Source organism: Taurulus bubalis (genome assembly GCF_910589615.1).
Source record: "Taurulus bubalis genome assembly, chromosome: 3".
Taxonomy (NCBI): Eukaryota; Metazoa; Chordata; class Actinopteri; order Perciformes; family Cottidae; genus Taurulus; species Taurulus bubalis.
In genome coordinates, this window is record NC_136591.1 from 13,520,622 (window position 1) to 13,543,762 (window position 23,141).

At 43.4% G+C, this 23,141-nt stretch overlaps 1 protein-coding gene across 6 annotated transcripts in view; it reads left to right on the plus strand.

Annotated features, from left to right (window-relative positions):
• The window catches only part of nrxn2b (neurexin 2b), a gene marked incomplete at both ends in the record, with an annotated part of 555,176 nt that overhangs the window by 214,284 nt on the left and 317,751 nt on the right, over positions 1-23,141 (plus strand). For all 6 annotated transcript variants that reach the window (XM_079216104.1, XM_079216103.1, XM_079216106.1 and 3 more), the window contains 4 exons: positions 4,585-5,023; positions 6,153-6,536; positions 8,687-8,890; positions 12,019-12,045. In XM_079216104.1, coding sequence (XP_079072230.1) covers positions 4,585-5,023; positions 6,153-6,536; positions 8,687-8,890; positions 12,019-12,045 — 1,054 coding nt within the window. The remainder of the gene's footprint in view (positions 1-4,584; positions 5,024-6,152; positions 6,537-8,686; positions 8,891-12,018; positions 12,046-23,141) is intronic.

Below are 23,141 nucleotides of genomic sequence, written 5' to 3' on the forward strand. Positions count from 1 at the left end.
GATCTGCCCTCCCAATACTGAGAACCACATATTGTGTCAGGTGTGGGGTAAGGAGAGGACCCAAATGCCGGAGCAATAGTTCAAAGTAAATGTATTCCATAAAACAAAACTCAGGTCAGGCTTTAAAACGGGACGAGGAACAAACAAAAACAACCAGGAATCCAAAAGGCAGGGACAAGACAGGACTACTCACGAGACAGCTTACGGGGGGGGGGGGGGGGGGGGGGGGGGGAAACAATGCAATCCGACAAGGGGACAGGAGACAAACAGGGTTTAAATACAACAGGAAGGTAACGAGGAACAGGTGGAAACAATGAAGGCAGCACAGGTGAAAGGAATACACAATCAGGGAACAGGGCAGACAGACAATCACGGACAATCACAGGGGAGGAAGTGCAGAAAAACAGAGGACACACAAGACGAGGACTTCACAATAAAACAAGACAGCAAACACACCGACATCATAACATATTGCAAATGTCTGTATGAAGTCAGAAACCCTGAAAGATTTAACGATATGAAAGAAAGGCATATGGTCTAGATGCTGAGTCAGTGCATGCATTCATACAGAATCTGCCCCTGGCTGAGCCCGGATCATCTGGGTCTTTTGCTTCACTAAAGCACAGTTTATTTGATACACCGTTGAGAGTGCGGTCCTTCACGCCTGCCGCGCTTTGATGCTCCAATGCATCGCTCTATCCCTCTGTTACACTCGTCTCTCTCTCAATTGTCATTCACTGCCATCTTTGTCTATCCATCCTTCCTCCCTTACTGCTGAACACCTCTCCCTCGTATTCTATTTCCACCTTTGTTTGTTTGTTTGTTGTTGCCCCTGGCTACTCCTCTCCTTTTACATTTGTATTCTTTCGCTCGAGAGACACTGAAAGACTTGAAGGGGACCTATCATGAAAAACTCACCTGTTCAGTGCTTGTGCACACACATATTTGGGTAGCTAGAGTGTCTATCAACCCACAAACTGTGAAGTAAGACAACCCAGTCAGTTTGGTGGGCTGCTGAGCAAACGAGTGATTCAACAACAAGCCCTTCAGATTTTGCTCCTCTTACAGGCTCATTAGAATATATTGCCCCCCGTTTTAGTATCCGCACTTTTTTTCTCCCATCCAATCAGAATGGTCTTTTTTTAAGAGACGGGCGTTAAACCTGAACGTTTCATACCGAGGGTCAATAGAGGCAAACCATGTTCATGTCTTGCCCTGGTTGAATTGAAGCTGCTAAACAACAAGCTGCATCCTGGCACACACACTGCTTGGACCAAACCTAAAACAAAGCTGGTAGTGTGAAAAGATTTGCGACTCTCGGATGATATGAACTTGCCCAGTGATAACAGACGTGATTGCCATGTACGACTAATTCTGCTCCAGCAGCAGATCACATCCTATCAATGGCCAATCAAAGGCGACGTTGCGGCGAGCTAATTCTGGCCGCCTGCCTTCATGCTGGCTTTGATTTGTGACATGCTGGATTGCACAAAAATCCCTCTGACATCAGGAGTCTTGACGTCAATGACATGTTGCATGCTGGCACACAAATCTGTCATTGTGTTTGTGATGTCCCATCTCTGTCTTATCAACTGGTTTGAGCACATTCATGACTAAGAGAGCAGATGTCAGCGACATGCTTTGTCTGGTGTTGATTAGTTTGTTGAAAGACTTTTTGGGATGTCAGATGCAGCCATTGCCACGAGTTCATGTATATATGGCAGGCCCCAGACCCCAATCAGCAATGTGTCTTCTACATTTAGCTGTCTTTTGTTCACACTTGACCTTTTAGGCTAGTACCAAGTAGCGAGGGTAATGCAGGAGGAAAGCTCGTGAAGTTTTCAAAAAAGAAGGCTCATCGGCTCATGAGTATCATTGCAAAATTAGTATATTTATGTTTATTTTACACAAGTGCTAGAGAGGTGCAAGAGAGGTCACAGCTGATGTGAAGATTCATTTTCCAGGGAGAAGAAACACCACAGCAAATGTAATGGAAAGCTTGGCCAAGTGTTAAAAAAAAGGGAAGAATCTGACCAATTTCATGAGAAATCTTCCTCTTGGTGACGCACACCAAATGTCATGTTCATTTGAACATTGATTTACAACAGAATAATTAATCTGGACCAAAGTGTGTGTGCACTTCATCACTCTCGCTGTTTGTAGGGTAAAGTAGATACATAATATTCCTGATTGATGTGTATGCGATTACGTTGACAGGTTTTACACCTTTACCCTCCTTTGAGTCTGCAAAAAGAAAACGAGGGAAAAAAGAAAATCTTAATTTTAGCCTCCTCACACTAGCTTCCACATGGGCTGGTATTCAGTCATATTGCGGATACTAACTGGCCTGAGAGTCATCTGGTGCAGCATGTTGCCAGCTTTATTTCCTGCCTCATCTTTTCCCCAGATGCCGTATGATCCGTTGTATAAAGCAGCAAACCAGGCTGCATTTTTTTTTTGTAGAAACAGATTAGCATGGATTAACAAAAATAAATACCTCAAAATAGTTAAGATGAAAATAAGCCCACTGCGTTTTCTCTCGTTCACCTCTTTTTTATTTTTTTATAACACCTTAAACCAGGACAGCTCCCGCTTTATTAGCTGCCAGTTTCAGCATGATCATGGCTAATTACCAGGACTAATCTCTGCTAATGACGACATTATGAGGTGTACAGTGCATGTGGCAGCGTGGCCAAAGAAAGGGATAACCAAAGGAGGCTTAAAATCAGGAATAACCCAGCATATCTGCCTGCACGCGGTTCATCCTGTGCCTGTGCGTAGGTGTGGTGTTTGACAGGGAGAATGAGAGAGAGAGAGAGTTGGAGAGAGAGAGCATGCACAAATTACAAAAAGTAGGCATGATTGGAGGGCTTTTAAAAAGAGATGCCGTGAAAGACAAGGGGTAATGACGGCAGCAGTCTGGTGAAATAACACAGTCAAAAACCACAACGGTGAACCGCATTGCACAAGACGAGCTTTTCAGTGGGGGGAATACAGAAGCAGGCCAAAACGGAGGCAAATGTGACTTAATACACAAGCAAGAGTGCAGATCCCTGCCAGGAGGTGTGTCTGCAACAACCACTGCTATATTGTGCGGTTGAAAAAATAAAACCCACAAATGGCTAACCTCCCGTCTGGATAGCATTGACCTGTAAGCCGTCATGAAACGCACCTCTGTCTGAAAAACAAGCTGCTGCGGTGCAATGTGTTCTTTAAGAAGCAAGATGGAGAAAATAAGCACCATTCTGATATCTAAATTGTGCTTAATTTAAACCTTAATATTTAATGCTGACAAAAAGAGATGTGGGAACATCTTGTTCACGATTATCTCGAATATGTTGTCATAGTCTACTTAAAGGAATAAAATCAATGGCTACCTGGAGGGGAGGAAATCCATATGAGACTTAATCCCTGATTTCCCTGATTTGAAAAGAGAGTAGTTAACAGATGAAAGAATTGGAAAATACACCGAATGTTTAAGTAATAACACAATGAGCAGGTAGCTTTTCCGTGTCTTTGCTCTGTGACATGGCAATAGTAAACCTCTGCTGCAGATGGAACCCGAGACTCCTTCACCTCGTCGCTGCAACAGCACCAGAAAACAAAGATAGAAAAACAACATTTCTCTACATTCCTATTACCTGTCAGCGAGTATGTGTGTGGGTGTGTGAGGAAGCGTGAAGAGCACTACAATCAGGAGAAAATGCACACACACACACATACACGCACACACACGAAGAAATGCAAAGACCTCAGCTGCTTCACACTATTACCTTGAGGACGGCCTCTCAAAACGCTGTCTACAGAGTGTTCAACAGATAAAAGGAGAACTGAAACAAAGACAAGGATAATTTACTTTGCCTTTAGCACTTAATCCATTATGAATGCATAGAGTGAGGCACAGGCACACACTTTGAGCAGAAACAATAGAGCAGTATTTCATCAAAGGCTGTCGGGAGACATTTACATTAAGGCCGTAAGCAACATTCACTTCCCTGCGTCTGAGTTTCCCCTCCAGCCTTTTGAGTTTTTTTCAATTTATTTCACCGTTATACTGACATTTCTCAGCTGTGGCTTTCGATCAACAGCTCGTAGTTTTTGCACGTTATGGATTTGACCAAGAGTTTATATGGTGGTGATGATGCACTAACTCAGTGGACCTACGTGGTTGGAAATGTTTAAAGTGTGAAGAATTTTACAAATAAAAAGACTGAGCCCTCGGATGAACTAAATGTCTTGTTGAGGTAGAACAACAGCGCCTGTAGCACTTTGTATCAACGTTGGTTTCCCACTGCTGTTCAACAGAAAGTCATGCTTCTCATTCATGTCCTGATTCATCATTTCTCCAGGCTGACACGGTTTCCCAGCAGCCACTATAACTGACACTTGAAATTAATTTGGGCAATTAGGATGCATCTGCAGGATCTCAACATTATGTTCTTCTCTGCTGCAGCTGTGTTTTAGGCTACAGGAAATCCCATTTTATATATCCAGTACTAGATGGCATATTTTCATCCCCAATCACACGTCACCAGCATATTTCATACGGGATCATAACCACTCGCTCTCTGCTCTGCTCTCCAGGTAGTGTACAAGAACAACGACTTTAAGCTGGAGCTTTCTCGGCTGGCCATCGAGCGCGACCCCAAGATCACCCTGAATGGCGACTTGGTGTTCCGCTGTGAAGACGTGGCAGCCCTGGACCCAGTCACCTTTGAGACCCCCGAGTCCTACATCTCTCTGCCCAAGTGGAACACCAAAAAGACGGGATCCATCTCCTTCGACTTCCGCACCACGGAGCCCAGCGGGCTCCTGCTGTTCAGCCACGGCCGTCCTCAGGGTCCCAAAGAGCAGAAGCCCGGGAGGGAGCTGAAGACCGATTACTTTGCCATGGAGCTGCTGGAGGGGTATATGTACCTGCTGATCGATATGGGCTCTGGAAAAACAAAGCTGAAGGCCAGCAACAAGAAGGTCAATGACGGGGAATGGTGTCATGTGGATTTCCAGAGGGAAGGGAGGAAAGGTGAGGGGGGCTTTAAACTGCCAGCTGATCTCGATTTTGAATGTGCATGTTTAAACTTGTATTGCAATAACATTCAGAAGTATCAGCACGGCAGAACATTATAAAGATCTGTTGCTTTAGCGGCTTGTTTCAACAGTTAAAACTTTCACCATCAAGACACATTTGCTATTTTGACTGTAGAAAACTGTACTTGGGTGGTATCATCAAATATCCAAAAGGTATTTTTCTTGGCACTTGGACTAAACATGTACTCAGTTTATAACTGTTTTCCTAGTATTTTGTATCTTCTTTAGGCAGCATGTTCATTGGATTAGGAGGACTCATATAGTGTCAACGATTTGTCACAGAAAAGGAGAAGGAATTGGCTTTAACAAGCTAATCCACGCATGCTAAACACAACAGCTAATAAATGGTTAGGGGTACTATTAATAATACATGTAGTGGTATTAGTTAATGTGAGTTTATTTACCTGAAGAGAGACTTGTGTTCTGATGTCTCTGCCCGCATGTGGGCACAAATAGGGGACATCTGCATGCTTCAGTGTCTGCTGTCTGATGAATGATCTGTAGGTGGGCAAGCACCTAGGACATTATATCTCCCTCTAATGGCGTCTTATAATGAGGAAGGGTGTGAATGAGTGTGTGCGTGCGTGTGCCTGCACGTGTGTGTGTGTGTGCGAGCATGCATGTGATCTCACCGCTGCTCCTGCTGTAATTGGCTTTTAATAGAAAATTAAGACGGAGTCGTTAATCACAGAAAGATAGAGGGCCTTTTGTCTCACCCACTCCCTGCTGCATTCTGCTTCCCTTCTTCTCCATTTAGCCTATTACAGACACATTATACACACACACACACACACACACACACACACACACACACACACACACACACACACACACACACACACACACACACTGCTGTCATCTATTCTCCCTGTCTCTTGTATGTCCTTCTGTCTGTGCTTTACGTCCCTAAATTGTCCACTTACTGCTCCTCCCACACTCGCTCACTTGCCCACTCACTCAGCCCCTTCACCTCCCTCCCACTCTCCCACCTATCCAGACTACGCACTTCTCCAAAGTTTTCTCATGTTTAATCACAACACAACAACTGTGTTTCTGCCTTTTAGGATCAATCTCTGTCAACAGTCGCAGCATGCCCTTCAGCTCCCCAGAGGGCAGTGAGATCCTGGACCTGGACAGCGACATGTACCTTGGCGGGCTGCCCGAGTCTAAGTCGGACCTCATCCTGCCGCCGGAGGTCTGGACGGCGCTGCTCAACTATGGCTACGTGGGCTGCGTCCGCGACCTCTTCATCGACGGCAAGAGCCGCGATGTCCGCCGCCTGGCCGAGATCCAGAGCGCATTCGGTGTTAGCAGTTTCTGCACCCGTGAGCTGCAGAAGAGGTGCAGCAGCGCCCCCTGTGGCAACGCAGGTCTGTGCAAAGAGGGCTGGAACCGTTACATCTGCGACTGTATCGGCACCGGATACCTGGGAGCCAACTGTGAGATAGGTAAGGAGGGGGTGTCTTTATGGGTGAAGGGACCAAGACTTTGGTGGTCTATATAGCTATGAATGCATCTAGTGTGCAGTCGTACACAATTGTTATATATACGATTCAAAAAAGAAAGAACCCCTGTATTAGGGACTCACGTATACGTGACAATGGGGTCGATCTATTCTATTAAATTATATGTGTATGTACTATGTAAGTTATATACTGAAATTTGTGATAGTTTTGACCAATTTGCTTCAGCATTTAAAAAGGTTTAACTTGAATTGTAAATCCTGATAATTTTGGAATATCAAATATACAGTACAAGCTGGTGTACAAATCCAAAGCAAGAGATCAACCTTTCTTACAGCAAAGCAAAAATAACTTTTCATAATCAAGCCATCAGATGGTCAAAAGATGAAACAATGCTTGGTAAATTGTTCACAATGCAACACCGTCAATTGAAGCCAAATCGAGAGAAAGCAAGTGTAGACTGAGCATTTCAACAATGTGCTGCCTTGTTTCTCACACAACCAAGCAACAGCTGTATAGTGAGAGAGTAAGAACTCCACAGAGAGACATGTCTGAACCAAATGCCACCCGAGGCTGGGTGGCTTTCGGGTGCCCGCTGGCTGGCGGGGGGGGGGGGGGTGTAAAGCACTCAGAGGCTGGCAACAGTGGGACAGAGCAGCCAGGCCTACCGCCGCCATCTGTGTCAGTCACGCAAACCCAGGTGGCGCCTAAGCCACAGCGAGGGGAGGTGAGCTAGTCAAAAAGCACCACGTACGTCTGAGTCATTCCAATTAGCTGCAGGCGCCTCGCTCCGTGGTCTGCCTTTGCACGTCCGTGGGGGTGAGTGAGCCATGACAGTATGGAATTTTGAGGGACAAGGAGGGTAATGAGGGGAGGAGAGATTGGATTCAAATCAGGACAGTGGAGGTAGAGGATGAAATGTCTTTATTTTGAATGGTGATATTTATTTTATTTTATTATTTTGGTCTATGGGTGCTCGCATGGCAGGTGTTTCTACAGTGAGGCTATTTTGCCATCTTGTGGATATCTGTGCTACTGCAGGGATGGGACCCAGGGATGTTTTCGAATAACCAGCTGCATGTTTCTCCATGCCAGCAGGACTGAGTGCAAAGATTACGGATTATGGTGTTTTCACCATAAATTATCATCCTAACGATGATAATTCATATAACTACAAATCTATGTTGTTCACTTTTTAAATATCACTGCTTTTTTCCAGTTTTCCCACCCATAGCAGAGATTGTTCTCATTTCACTGCCATCATTTTGGCACCTAAAGGTTTCGTTTACCTCGTGACAGTGACTCACGTTAGCCTGTGATGACGCATATCGACCCACACTGCAAAATATGAGCAGCACTCCGGGAACTGCCGCTCTACACAGCAGTCTATTTATGGCATGGCTGATTCTAGAGAAAGTCACCACGGGCTGGGCCTAGTGTGAATAAGGATGTCTCCGAAATCAGCCGCACTTTTGTTCCTGACATCTTTTCTAAGCTGAAGGAGGGTCTTACAGTGGATTCATTATGAAGATTCCGTGGGCACCGTTTTATTTTCTCCATGTCGATGCTTTGGGTGGTAGATGTATCATTAAATAACCAGGACGTATTCTGATCACATGAAAGTGCAATTACAATTTAAGTACATCATATGGGAGGACATTCCCAAACATAATTAAATGTGTTTTAAATACCAGAGGGACTGCAAAAAAGGAATTTCAAGAAAGTAAATAAGCCTTGTATCAAGAAAATAAGTCATATTTTTTGCCCAAAAAGAATAGTAATCTTGTCAAGCATGTTTTGATCAGAAAAATTATCTAATTTTAGGAAAGTATGCCTTACTTTTTCTTAATTTTTGGCTTATTTTAAGAAATCTTGTCAAGCAAAAAAATCTGCCAATGGGGTAAGTTTTTTTTGCTTTGATATAGGATGATTTGATTGAATATGAGAATGTTTTGCTTCTTTCTAGAAGGGCTGTTTTTGCAGTGCTGAATTGGCCAATTGCTTAAACTTGGCGATCGGTACTGGACTGTCCTGTCCAACCGACCTCCGTGCTCATGTCACATAATCCTTTACAGAGTCTTCTCCTCTCCTGTGTAATGCGTAACCCACTTGTCCCTTCCCTGTCCTCCGTCCAGAGGCGACGGTGCTGAGCTATGACGGCAGCATGTACCTGAAGATCATCATGCCGGTCACCATGCACACGGAGGCCGAGGACGTGGCTCTGCGCTTCATGTCCCAGCGGGCGTACGGCCTGCTCATGGCCACCACCTCCAAGGAGTCGGCGGACACCCTGCGACTGGAGCTGGACGGAGGCCGCGTCAAGCTCACCGTGAACCTCGGTAGGCCCCCGTGATTCATTGTGGCTGTCCCTGCTAACCTTTCCCTTCCCATGCCCTGTCTCCTCATCTCCGCTCTGTATTTTAGCAACATATACTGTTGAACTTAGAAGACTGGTTTGACATTTAACTTTTTATTTTTTTTATTGACAGATAGTTTGGTGGGGAAAAGCTTCTAAATTTGTCCCTCAGTTATTTCATATTTGAAAGCTTCATTAAATGTAATAGCTCCAGTTGGCTGTGCAGTATTCTAATAAGATAGCTTATGCCCATCACTGCCTCTTAGTTTCAATGATCAATGCCAACAGTATATTTATTTTGGCTATTCATTTACTGAGGTACAAATACAGAAACGTCTCCTCCTTTAATTTCTTGCTGCAGGAAAATAAGACTAAAAGTAAAAAAGTAAAGGTACCCCTCCCCATTTTGCCCTTTGCGGGGAGCCGCCCTACAGTCATTCCTCTTCCATATGATTTGAGCCCTGGTCCCACCCCACCCCCTCTGCTTTTCACCCACTTCCTTTTTGTCCCCTGTAAAGCCTCATAGCAACTCCTACTGTTCAAAATCTCCATCTCTAATGGTACCCCCCGGCCCGATCCTGAGCCATACCCCACTAACTAGCCTGTCTCTAGAAGCTTAGAGGTGGCCTCGCTCCTGTGTCGCTCCTCCTCGTGGTCCTGCTTGCCTCCCGTTTTGGTGGAGTTGGCTGAGGGGCTGGCTGGCTCCACTTCTGTCCAGCAGGGGTTCTAAGAGGATAGATGAACCCTCATCATAAGTAATTACAGAGTTGAGCGAAGAAGGGGGTGTAAAGAGGTCCGAGAGGCAATCCTGTTGGGAGAAGGTCAGTGAAATTGTAGAGTAGGGTTTGTAAGATTTATGGTTTTAAAGAAGGGGCAATCCCCACTATGAAACAAGCTGCAGGAATGTAGACCTCTAGATTTATTAAAATGTATGCAAAAAATATCAGTGCTCTGGGGAAGATTGGTATGACCTTCCATCTGTCCAGACTCTCAGCGGTGAACCAGGAGGAGCATGACAGAGTTGCACCATGGAATATGAGAGTTTAAGCCACCATAGAGACAGGAAGGGGGGGCGGAGGTGGTCGCTCCTCTCTCTTGTTCTACATTCTTTTCTCTGGCTTTTCTTCCTCCCTTTCTCTCTCTCTCATTTTCTGTCGCTCATCAACACCCCACCTGGCCAAGACACAGAAGATGGAACTTTTCATCCCTTCAACGGCCTTTATGTCTGCGGCCCTTGGATCAAACAGTCAGAGAGACCGGCTCACCGCTGTAGTTGTCTGAAGTTGCACGCACATTTGTCCTTGCCGCCCACACCTTGAACTGCTAGCAGGCCCTCAAACCACACATTTGCAGCTGATCCATAACAGCTATAATTTGTACCCAAGTTCCCATTCCTCCAGGCTTCAACTGGGCTAAAATGACACCTGAAGAAACCTGAAGACGCCACGGCGCTGCTCAGGATTTTCCTCAGCTCTTTTTCAAGGGGATTAATTAACAGCTAAAGTATAACACATCCTTATGGAATCCTCAGTATCTTTTAAGGCGTTAATCCTTGCCCATTTAATCCCGTCGGTCACAATAATGACCGATTGGATTGATAATTAAATTCCTGCTGATTAAACACCAGGAAATGCTATAATTGGAAATAATTAGCTCTAATGATATGTATTAGACTTAGATAAGGACGATAACCTGTTCAGTGTGTCAGCTGATGCTAATACTATCACACTAACATTCCCATATGACAACCGGACAACATTTTATTTCTTGATCACATCCGTTAGGGACAACCGCACAAATGTGGCTAATCTATTCCGAAAACACTGCTGCTTTCCAACAGATGGGGCCCTTAACTACATGACCCCCCACCTGTCTACAGTGCGACGCTGGTCCCTGGCTGTTTGTGTCCACTATTCTGTAGCGGTTGACAGCTCGAGACCACAACCCAACCACGCTGCCGCATGCACACACAGTTTACAGCAACAGCAATGGATTCATATCAAGATAGAGATATTTAAAGGGGGGTACTAATTTGATACATCATGATCCCTGTTTCAGGTTCTTGCTTTTTACCAAAGCTGATGTTTACTGACTCTTCAACCTGAGTCTTCCAGTTGAAGGACACATCTTTTTAACCAACACTCCACCGTCCTGACAACACATCTTGTAAAATGATGTGTTTTCAACTGTTTTTGTCGCACCACTTGTAGCAAATAGCACAGCGTCTAGTGTGTGTGTGCACCAGGCTTGAGGTGGCTGGGATGTGCAGATCACCCTTTCTTGTCATTTACACTGTTGGGTTTCTCATGCCCAAAGTGCTGCAGAAGGCAAGCAAATCTCAAATTGCTGGGAAACGGAAGATAAAGCTGAAGGTGGTAGACCCTGCGTATGCTCTAGTGCACAGCAGATGCAGCAGAAAAAAATTGTTGATTTTTAGCCTTACTTAAGAAAGCAACCAGAGATTCATGCCATCAAATTCTGGTTGAAATATTATGTGCAGTTGTAGTTATTAGGCTCTATCTGACTAGTTTAATTAGGTTAATCATATATTCATGACGCGTAAAGTATTTCATGCTTTATAAAGAGGAAAACAACAGACTTTTGACATAAAACATTGAAAAAGATGATAAAAGCATCAGTTTTTTTGCCAGATGGAACGTTAAATCTTTGATCGGCATTTCAGAACTGCACTCACATATATACCCTTATAATTGCGAGTAAGTCTGTCATCACATAAAGTGTTTATTACACCAACAATAGAGCACTTTGCATCGTTGATTTTTTAAGTGTCATCAATATGTTGATAATGCTCTCCTTCTGTATGACCTCATGGTGTATGGTGAGTCTTGCCTTCTGCGGTGCTTCGGGGGTATTGGGTGGAAGGAGGGATGGGTGACGGGATTGATGGATGAAAAGGGTGATCCTGACTCAGAGCCTGTCCCCGGATGGTGGCCCCAGAGCAATGCTTGGTTGTCTGCAGAATGTACCTTGAAGGATGTAAAATGTCTTTTTTTTCTCTCTTTCTCTTTTACCTTCTTTCTGTCTCTTTCTTGCTCTTTTTTTTCTTTTCTTTTTATTTGATCTCACCATTTCCGCTCTTTCTCCCGCCAGATTGTATCAGGATAGACTGTAACCTCAGTAAGTGGTTCTATCCATTTTTTGCCTAAAGTGTATTTGTCAATCTCATCTTGATTCTGTGCAGCGGCCCTTTTCTGCTTTCGCCTGACCTCATGATGAGTGACGCCTCTCTCATTACGCGCGTCACTCTTCCATATTTTGAATGAGTTGAATTTACTATTCCATCAAGCATCATTTTTGTTCTTCTCATTACCATCTTTCATTTGTGTCCTTCTTACCGCCTCATTTGTACGTTCCCCCTCTCCCCACATATATTTCAAATACATGTCAAAGTCGTATTTATCTTATTTATCTTCTTCCAATAAGTTCTGTCACTTTGATTTTCCTTTTTCTGTCACAGATTGAATTAATGTTTCATAATGATCTAGATTTCCCATCATGCCGTCCTCTTCACTTGCCCACCACTGTCATTCTCCTGTCAACCTTCACCAATAACGCATTCAGAAAAGGGCCACTTGACACACCCCTGTTGGATGTTCCTATGTTCTATTATGCGGTGCTTAGTCTCTCCACTCTGCACACACATGTGTTGCTTGTTTTCTATGTGGGACAAACTGTAGTTTTGACCCCAGAAAGCCTAAATGCTTATCCATTGAGAGACGGCACCACCTGGTGCACGCTTGTATTTTTTTGGAGCAAGCCAATGTTTTTGTGCCCCATGCTGACAGCATGATAGCACACCGTTATTTATATCATGATCACTGACAATTGAGCAACTAGCCCACAGGTAAGTGCTGCCAGCCAAAGTGACACGAATGGAGAAAACCTGATGTTTGCAACACTGTTTGTGTCTGTGTGTATGTTCTATAATTGGCTTTGTGTCTTTGTGAAGGTGGAACAATTGAGTTGACTTTGATTAACCTCAACACCCGAGGAGGTAGCATAGACCAACCATTGAGTGCTCTTCATTTGCTTTCTTTTCGTTTGTTTTTAGAATTTGGCAGTGTACGTATTGAGTCATCGGTACACGTCAGTCTGCAGCCAGAAGGATCCGTTTTGGGCAAAGAGCAGGGTTTGTTTTTGGCATTAGGCCAGAATAATGCTAGCCTTATTGTGGGATCCCGATGGTTACAGAACCGTTTTCATTGCAAGGTGATCCATACCAATGTGTTGGTGTGTGCACCACACTCGTCTGTGTTCTGTGCTTCGGCTGTATGTGTGTCACGTACCTGCACTTAAAATACACTTGAACGCTGTTTATGTCAGACTTTATGGAGTGCAATCCCAAAAAATTTCAAAACCCTCCGCCAGGCATGGAAGTGGTTTCAGTGTATGACGAATTACACCACTTATTATGTGTGGAGCCACTGGCATGACACATTCAATATAATGCTCAGAGGATGTGCAGGCTCCGGGTTGACCACTAGATGGCGTACACACACTGGAGATGTTGTGTGATCGCCCTGCAGTGGGGAGGATTTTATTTTTTCTTCTTTGCATCCCACTGCAGGGCTGAGACATTTCTCAGAAAATGACTTGGATTCCATGTTACTGTAAATGATCTAATGTAGCGGTGGAAAGATGACTTTTGTATTGATTTTCTTTTAATACAGCGGCTGTCTTTAAATATTGGTATGCACTGCTGGGAACCCTTGACTTGGAACACTGGGTTTCAGCGGTTTTTTTATTTTACCATTATATTGTTTGGTTGACTGAACACCCTTGTACGGCAGTTCATGCTTCACAGCCACTCCACACAAATCACACTCTGTAAAGGATCCCGAAATATGAGCATGTGAGTGAGAGAAGAAAAAATAGAGTGGAAGCAAACCAGGGTAGAGCTCCAGACAACAATTTATTCAATGCCATGACATCTGGCGGTCGATTCCTCCTCCAGAGACCTACAATAACTTAAGCCCTGAGTTTGAGTAAATCAAGGTATCAATGTCTCTGCTGGCTGGTTCATACAGTTAGGGTTTCTTGCAGGCTAATACTATACATGCATCACTAAATATAAATAGTTTTATATTCTGAACAAGCCAGTGAGTGGTGGAATACAATATAGATTACTCCCTATCCCGGATCTCTTTAATCGAGTACAAATCAAAATTCAGCAAAATACAATTCAGCAATTATGGCCAACATGCATTCAAAGGTCACGATTGGCAGAACACATCGATAACAGAAAGGCAGCATTTTCCATCTTGGTCTCAGGATGTCCAAAAGAGATGCTCTCTTGTTTGTTGTGGCATTACAACTGCTGCTACCACTTCTAAAACTATTGACCTATTCTCTCATCTTTTATTACTTCTCGTGCTTTGTGAGACTTGATCAGCTTTGTGTTTTTATTGCACTACATTGTTCCTGCTCTGCCACCTAATGCGACTGGATGTGATATGGGGCAGAGCTGTAGCCCTCAGCTCCAGACAGGTCAGGGTGTCAGGCTGATGATATCTGTTTGGAAGGTGGCCTTTCAGCAGCCAGCAGCACCTTCTCTTAGCGTTAGATGAGATGCGATCTGTCATGACATATGGCCAGCATGCGGGGTGCCTGCACTCCATCTGCTAATGTCATACCCTTTGGCCTATCCACCTGCAAGCTCTCACTCCAGACCACCACACTGAGACACACACCACGTCTGTGTGTATGTTAATTATGAAAAGTAACTAATGCAGGTGTAAGCAAAAACAAATCGTAGCAAAAAATACACGACACATGAATCATTGGCATATGCATCTGTCATTTATTTTAATGTAACCTGACAATAACAGATGCTTCCAGGCAATGAAGAGCCAGGTAATGGTGTGTAGCAGTGCATATCCTATATGTTACATAAACGGCTCATGGCGGGTGATGGATGTAAGTTGTGAGGTTCTACCTTGTATCCTAAAGATACTGTTTCACAGGAAATGATTGTATAGCCATGCATTGGTAACTATGGTACCAGGCCTCTGACAAGATGGAGGAAAGTAGTAAATGTTAAAGGTGTCAAAACCTTTAACCGTCAATCAGCTTTGTATTATCAACAACGGGGTGTGACATTATCACAGAATCCCACTGGACTTAATATTCAGCCCGCTTTGTCACGCCCCTCGATGTGCGATACCGACGCACGAGGCGCCCTTTAGCATCTGTATGAGGCGCGCTGAGCTTTCAGCTAACTCCAATGTAACTCCATCCACAGCAATAATAGACCCTCAGAACAAAGGAAGTCAGGTGATGTAGTAGTGACAGAGTCCACGTAAGGACTCTGTCACTAGGCGGGGTGTATTGACGGGTCAAACAAACTCATGACTTTCACCCAGGACACAGCTGTTTGTGTCCCAAGTGAAACTAAAAGTCAACGTTAATGTAAGTAAAGCTAAATAATGCAAAAGTTACGTCAACTACGTAGAAAATGTACTTCAATGATGTACTACAACGATCTAAGCACTCTTGTTGCCTAAACCTAAGTAACACTAAAGCGTACCCGGTGTGTTGGAAAAAACGGCATTCCAGTCGTCCTGAACAAGCGTCCGTATGTGAAGAGTTGGGAATAAGAACACGTTGTAATATTTCATTGAGCGTAATATGAGCAAGAATGAATGTCAACTGCCGTTGATGTGTGATTAATTGGCTTTTGGGTGACTGTTCAGCTTATTTTTTTTGATATTCATCCGCTGATTATGTGTTAAAATCCAACCTGCCGACTTTGGTGAGCATTACACTTTCACAACAGTCCACACACATTGTGGATCTGATTGTCATTCAGATGAAATCCTTCATGTGTGCATACCAGGCGTGTTAAAGATTCCAACATGTGGGAGCACGCTGTTAATGTAAAGGTTGGCCTCTTCTTGGCTTGAGTGTAGCATAATGATAGTAATCTGCACTACTGTGGTCTCAAACAAATGCTGTTTTTACGACTTGCTCTGAAAAGATGCATCAGTGCTAATAACATGTTGATCGCAGAGCACCACCAGACCCTTAAAGAGTAACTTAACTCCATGTAAACAGTGGTGTATCTCTCCTGGCTGCAGCGATGTGTGCACCTGACCACACCCATAGGTGAAAGAAATATTCAACAACACCCAATAGTGATGTCACACAGTCCTGGAGTACTACATCCCTACAGCAAGGTGATAAGTGGAACCACTGGAGTTGAACATAAAACAAGTTCAGCCACTCTTAAAGTTATCCATCGAGGTATGGCTAATTTTTTACAATTAAATTTGCCGTTTAGTTGAGCTGCTCTCATACTGACTGCCTAGAAGTGAAATTCAAACCAACACTCTTTACCACCTCTGGTGGAGTGCATCACTAAGCGAGTGCCAGAGATTTCCGCCCCAGAAAATGCTTTCCACTGCACTTTACTTACAGGACTGCAAAGTTTTGACCAGTGCTGTGAGATAGTGAGCTAACTTTGCTCAAAAAACAAAACCTGTGGTGTGAAGTGAATTGCAAAAGGCCAGCCAAGATAGGGAAACCAATTTATTTGGACGAATGCACAAAATCTTATTGATTTTCAATTAGTAGTAACCAAATATCTTGACATATTTTTCACTGACCCCTTATTCTATAATTGAGTCATTTTCCTGATAAGAGATTTTAATTTCCACAGTTTTACCTTTTTTATTTAACTATTCCAGAGACCAGCAAGGACCGCACACTGTGAACGCCTACACACACACACACACACACACACACACACACACACACACACACACACACACACACACACACACACACACACACACACAGATGTATGCTCACATGCATTCACAGGTGCGTGCCTCATTTGACACATATTGTGGGCAGGGAAATGAATCCCTGAGATTGCCCACACAAGCACGGTGTATTTCTGTCACTGAAGCCGTCACCCTCCTCAGTCTTAACTGCTTCCAACCAAGTTGTCAGCTTTCACACTCCCCCCTCATGTGTTTTGCACAGTCACGACGACAGTTCATATCGCCGCGTAACCGCAGATACAGTGCTCGAGTCTGCAGGGCTCGTGGTCATCTTTGTGTTTGAATGGGCGTTTGTTCACTCTAATTAGTATTGAAGTTTCTTGCCAGCCACCCGTACTGCCTGTCGCTCGTCTCCAAGCCGATGGCTCGCTTACGTTCTCAAATATTGAATTTGAATGAGTTTCCAATCACTCACTTAAATCATGAGTCATCACAGCCTACCTCAGCCAAATAGATGTCAAAGAAGGATTTGCTGTTGGCACGAGAAGTTACCCTCAGCACGCACGACATCCTACGCTTTCTGGAGGTTTAGCATCTATCGGAGTTAGACTGTATGAAATGTATTTTGGAGATGTTCGGATTGGGATTTGATTTTTAAAGGCAATTTAATGCTCCATTAGAGGGTATCCCTTTTTTCTTTAATGTTCATTTTATCCTCCAAAACCCCGGGCCAAATGTGATGCAATGAGCCAATGAGAGGAATATGTTATTAACATAATGCACCCACCCTCAGAGATGGCGACGTCATATGATATAAATAGATTCAGGTCAAAAGCAATCATCTAGTTCAGCGATGGACAACAGAAAACAGAAATTAATTTCACATTTCCCAGTACTAAACAAGTTTAAAGTGTTGAACAGTTTGTGTGATACTAGTGTAATGTCACCACTGAGGAAAGGTACATTGTGGAAACACATTGGATAGAACAATCCTTCCTGCCAGTTCCACACAAATCATATTTGAAAAACATATGCACATAAATATCTCCTTCATGGATGCAACTTCATATATTTTCCACACACTTTATCTTATTTTGCTCCCCGCATGTTTTAATGGGAACCAAATGCTTCTTAAAATGTTTGACAGATATGACCTAATAAAGAAATGCTTTGAAGCCTATATGAACTTCAAAGGAATATGTAATCAGAACATTTTCCTCACTACAGCAGGAATGATGTGTGTGTGTGTGTGTGTGTGTGTGTGTGTGTGTGTGTGTGTATATAACCTCTCTGAAGGGTGTGTGTGTGTGTGTGTGTGTGTGTGTGTGTGTGTGTGTGTGCGTATGTGTGTGATAAATTGTAATATTTAAACTACTAATGTTAACATTGCGATGTACAGTTACCTCTAGCTCTCTCACTATATATATATATATATATATATATATATATATATATATATATATATATATATATATATATATATATATATATATATATACATACATATGTATATATATGTATGTATATATATATATATATATATATATATATATATATATATATATATATATATATATATATATATATATATATACATATGTATATATATATATATGTATATATATATACATATGTATGTCAATGGAGGCCAGCGTCACAAAGGAAGTTTAAGCACGAATAAAAGACTGTTGTTATTTTGAAGGTTAAGAAACATTAAAGGGATGGTTTGGATGTTTTTAAGTGCTGGATGTATGAGGTACTTGTATGAGATACTTAAAATATATTCCGATTTTTGTTCTGGACATGTATGCAGATTAGCGCATATGTGATAAGGCATTGCCTCATTTGCATATTTGTAAAGTAAACATATTCAATTTCAGAAACTTGTGATACATAAAAAAGTATTGTCTTCATGGAAGTAATCAACTAAGGAAGTTTAATGGTGATTTATATTAGTTACGTTGTTTACCATTTGTAAATGTTGTTTTACTAATTCCAATACATTTGAGTCATTCTTAACTTATTTCTATTAACATTGTCGTTCTGTAAGTGTTCTGTAACTTAAGCAGAATGCTTGTTGTTGGTGGTGTTCGTCATAGTAGAAATAGTCTACTCTAGTAATAGTCTTAGTCTCAAATATGAAAGCAAGTGCACATTGCGTTGGTTTTTGTTGCTGTTAAATGGCTGACAAACGAAGGAGTGTAGAGAGATCGCCAAGGATGCCACTGTGCTTTGTGTTTTTTAGTTTCTCTACTTGCCTTCCCCACTCCCCTCCCGCCTCTCTCTGTGAACTCCAGACACCTGAGGCAATCTGCTCACTAGACCTAACCGGGTGAGGAGATTGCCTTCCTGCCCCTCTTGTCTAATAAGAACTGTCCACACCAATGTTCCACTGCCTGCTTGTACTCTGGACACAATTTCAATTATTTTACTCGGAGAAGGGAGACAATTCTCTGTCTTCTCACCTGGGACCAAGTGAAGCACAGCGAGCCGGCATGTTTAAGGAGCTGATGGGGTCGACTGAACAGCTTTTAGAGCACGTTGTGCAGGAGGGTGGCACGCTTGTCTTGCTCGACGCCCTCTGGGACCTCAAGTGGATGGTGGATTCTGCCTTTCAGGGACTCAACCTTGGCAGCCGAGTGGTTGACGCCATCTTGCTGGTTGCTTTGCTTAGCTCCAAGGACATGATTACTTCCACTGCTCTGTGTTCTACTTCTCCTGTAATCTGGATGGAGGGATTTCACTGTTGACATACATATATCGTATATACAGGACTGTCTCAGAAAATTAGAATATTGTGATAAAGTTCTTTATTTTCTGTAATGCAATTAAAAAAACAAAAATGTCATGCATGTCAGCTTAAGAAAACTCAAATATCCTATCTCAAAAAATTAGAATATTTCCTCAGACAAAGTAAAAAAAAAAGATTCATAACAGCAAAACAAAATCAAACATTTGAATGAAAAAAATGTCCATTAATGCACTCAGTACTTGGTTGGGAATCCTTTTTGCACGGATTACTGCATCAATGCGGCGTGGCATGGAGGCAATCAGTCTGTGGCATTGCTGAGGTTGTATGGATGCCCAGGATGCTTCAATAGCGGCCTTTAGCTCATTTGCATTGTTGGGTTTGGTGTCTTTCAGCTTCTTCTTTACAATACCCCACAAATTCTCTATGGGGTTCACGTCAGGGGAATTGGCAGGCCAATCGAGGACAGTAATGCCATCGTCAGTACACCAGTTACTGGTGGTGTTGGCACTGTGGGCAAGTGCCAGATCATGCTGGAAAATGAAATCCTCATCTCCATAGAGCTTTTCTGCAGACGGAAGCATGTAGTGCTCTAAAATCTCTTGGTACACAGCTGCATTTACTCTGGACTTGATGAAACACAGTGGACCAACACCAGCAGCTGACATGGCACCCCAAACCATCACTGACTGTGGGAACTTCACACTGGATTTCAAGCAACTTGGATTTTGCGCCTCTGCAGCCTTTCTCCAGACTCTGGCGCCTTGACTTCCAAATGAAATACAACACTTGCTTTCGTCTGAAAAGAGGACTTTGGACCACTCTGCAACTGTCCAGTGCTTCTTTTCCATAGCCCAAGTCAGACGCTTCTTCCGTTGTCTTGAGTTCAGAAGTGGCTTGACCATGGGAATACGGCTATTGTAGCCCATTTCCCGGACACGTCTGTGAACAGTGGCTTTTGATACCTGGACTCCAGCTTCAGTCCACTGTCTTTGAAGATCCCCCAAATTCTGGAAGCGACTCTTCTTCACAATGCTGTTAAGGCTGCGGGCATCTCTCTTGGTTGTGCAGCGCTTCCTGCCACATTTCCCCCTTCCAACAGACTTTTTGTGGATGTGCTTTGAAACTGCACTCTGTGAACAGCTTGCTCTTTGAGAAATGTCTTTTTGTGTCTTACCCTCCTGATGGAGGGTGTCAATGATGGTCCTCTGGACAGAAGTCAGATCAGCAGTCTTCCCCATACTTGTGATTTAGTTTACTGAACCAAGCTGAGTGTTTTTCAAGGCTCAGGAAACCCTTGCAGGTGTTTCGACTTAATTAGACGATTCAAGTGATTAGTTGAATACCCTACTAGTATACTTTTTCATGATATTCAAATTTTTTGAGATAGGATTTTTGAGTTTTCTTAAGCTGTAAGCAATATTAATCAGCAATATTAAAACAATAAAAGGCTTGCAATATTTCAGTTGATTTGTAATGAATCCAGAATGCATGACATTTTTGTTTTTTTAATTGCATTACAGAAAATAAAGAACTTTATCACAATATTCTAATTTTCTGAGACAGTCCTGTATGTACGTCTGGTGACCTGGTGAGACTGATACATAGTGATGATGACTGTACAGTATTCAGAAAAACCGGGGGTTTATTAGTGTTAAGCTTCTAGTTTCTCAAAATATAAGATTTTGGTAAATCATGAAACTACTGTGGATCTTCGTAGGCGTTTTAGTTTTTACTGGATTACAAACTTTTCATGAAAATTGAAACTGTTTGTAGCTTTTCTGCTGTTGCACAACAATTTAGGTAGCACAAACATAGTGTAGTACATTAACAAATGAGCTCACTACAGGTTAGGTACAAGGGGAGCCTGCAACAATAGTTCAACAAATAATCTTACAAAGTATTTTATTCTGAATAAATGGTGCAGCATTTCAAAGATGTTTTTACTCTATCAATAGAAAATGATTTCACATATCCACACAGGGTGCAAGCTCCTTGTGCATCTTTTTTCACCGAAGTCACAATACACAGTTGTCAAAATGGATCATATCTCAAAGGCCGCACAGAGGACCGTAAATGTGTCGGCCTCGTCGGCATCGCCTCAGTCCACGACCAGTCAGCCTCGTCTCAGCGCTACGTGGCACAGGCGACAGGTTAGACGTGCACTCATTACAGAGACTCTAATGAGAGAACCGGCAGCAGCCTGGAGCTGTCGAAACCCATACTGCCTTGCAGGACTGATGGCTATCCCATGGGACCATACCCTCCTGCCACAGCATGCTGGAAACTGCAGTTAAAATCATAAATCAGCATCCCCCGGGGACCTTTTTTCTTTTTCGAAACAGTGAGGAAGAAAGATGCAAGGAGGGTGAGAGGGAGAAAAAGAAATAAGAGGACGATGGACACAGATAAGAAGCAGACGATGCAAGGCGAGCAGGAAAAGGGAAAGCAATGAGGGAGGATGCAGATGGCAGTATGAAAGGGGAGCAGGGGAGTCGCCTGTGCTTGAAGCTCTGAAGGGAGCACTCAAATTCTGGAGGGGACGGGTAAAATGTATGATTCATTCCCCGCTTCTCGAAATCAATCTGCCGTCCTCTCAACATCTTACCGACTCAGATATGTCTTCCTGCAGTGGCCGTTCGGAAATTCTAGAAGCTATCGGCGGAGGTTATCTTGTCACGGATTCTAAAGCACCAGCGCACCCACCCCATCATCCTTGCACAGGGGTGGGGGAGGGGAGAAAGTGTGTGGCCCCTGATAGCAAGCGCTGAATACAAATGTCTGGGTGCGAGCGTGCATTACACACACATTTTGCTAGCGAGAAAGGAAAGTACACCCTTGTTTGTGTGTGTGTGTGCGCACACAGGTACAGGCTGCCTTATCTCTGTAATTGGCACGGGGGGGTCAGAGCGGCGTGCGGAGATAATAAAAGGCGTAGGTCATAATCTGTTCACCGCTCCCAAACCCTACTTATTTTTCTTCTATCATCGACTTCTCCCTCTCCATCAGAACCACACGCACACACACACCCCTCCGTACTCAAACACCAACCTAGTCCCCCCCTGCCTGGTCCACACACTTACCGCCTGGGCCGGACACTTACCACTCTCCAATCCCTCCCATGCCCCCACAGTCAAACATCCCTCTACCTTCCTTTCAAGAAACACATCTGGAACAAGAAATACAATGGAATGAGGAGAGGCGCCTCACAGGGGCAGAGCTTGATAGATTAAAGGCAGAGAAATGTAGGTTAGAATGGGGTAACAGGAATAAATGAGTGAGAAGAAGGAAAAGGAGCTGGGGATGAACGCCGGTCTTGATGGAGATGTCTCCTTGCGTTTCTGTCAGCGTTATCTGCTCATATCTTTCTCACAACATCGCCGCTGTTAGCAGATAACTGCCATTTAGATGACACGCGTGCAGACAGACACACACACACACACACACACACACACACAAAGCTTTTTATTAGATCTGCAGCGATAGGCCTGTGCTGCTTTTGAGATAGAAAATATGATATCTTAAGATAGGAGCCAAATGGCATTATTGTCAAAGGAGGTCTTATCCTGATAACTCTGAAGAGCAAAGTAAATCCTGTCACTTGCGATGGAAACCGTATTAACGTCTGCAGCCTTATGTAACTCTTGCTACTGTCTGCCTTTGCTTTTACATCAAAAATAACAAGTCCATAAGGGTCACTCCCCCGAAGAAACCCTCATAAACCGCACTGCGCAGGAGGA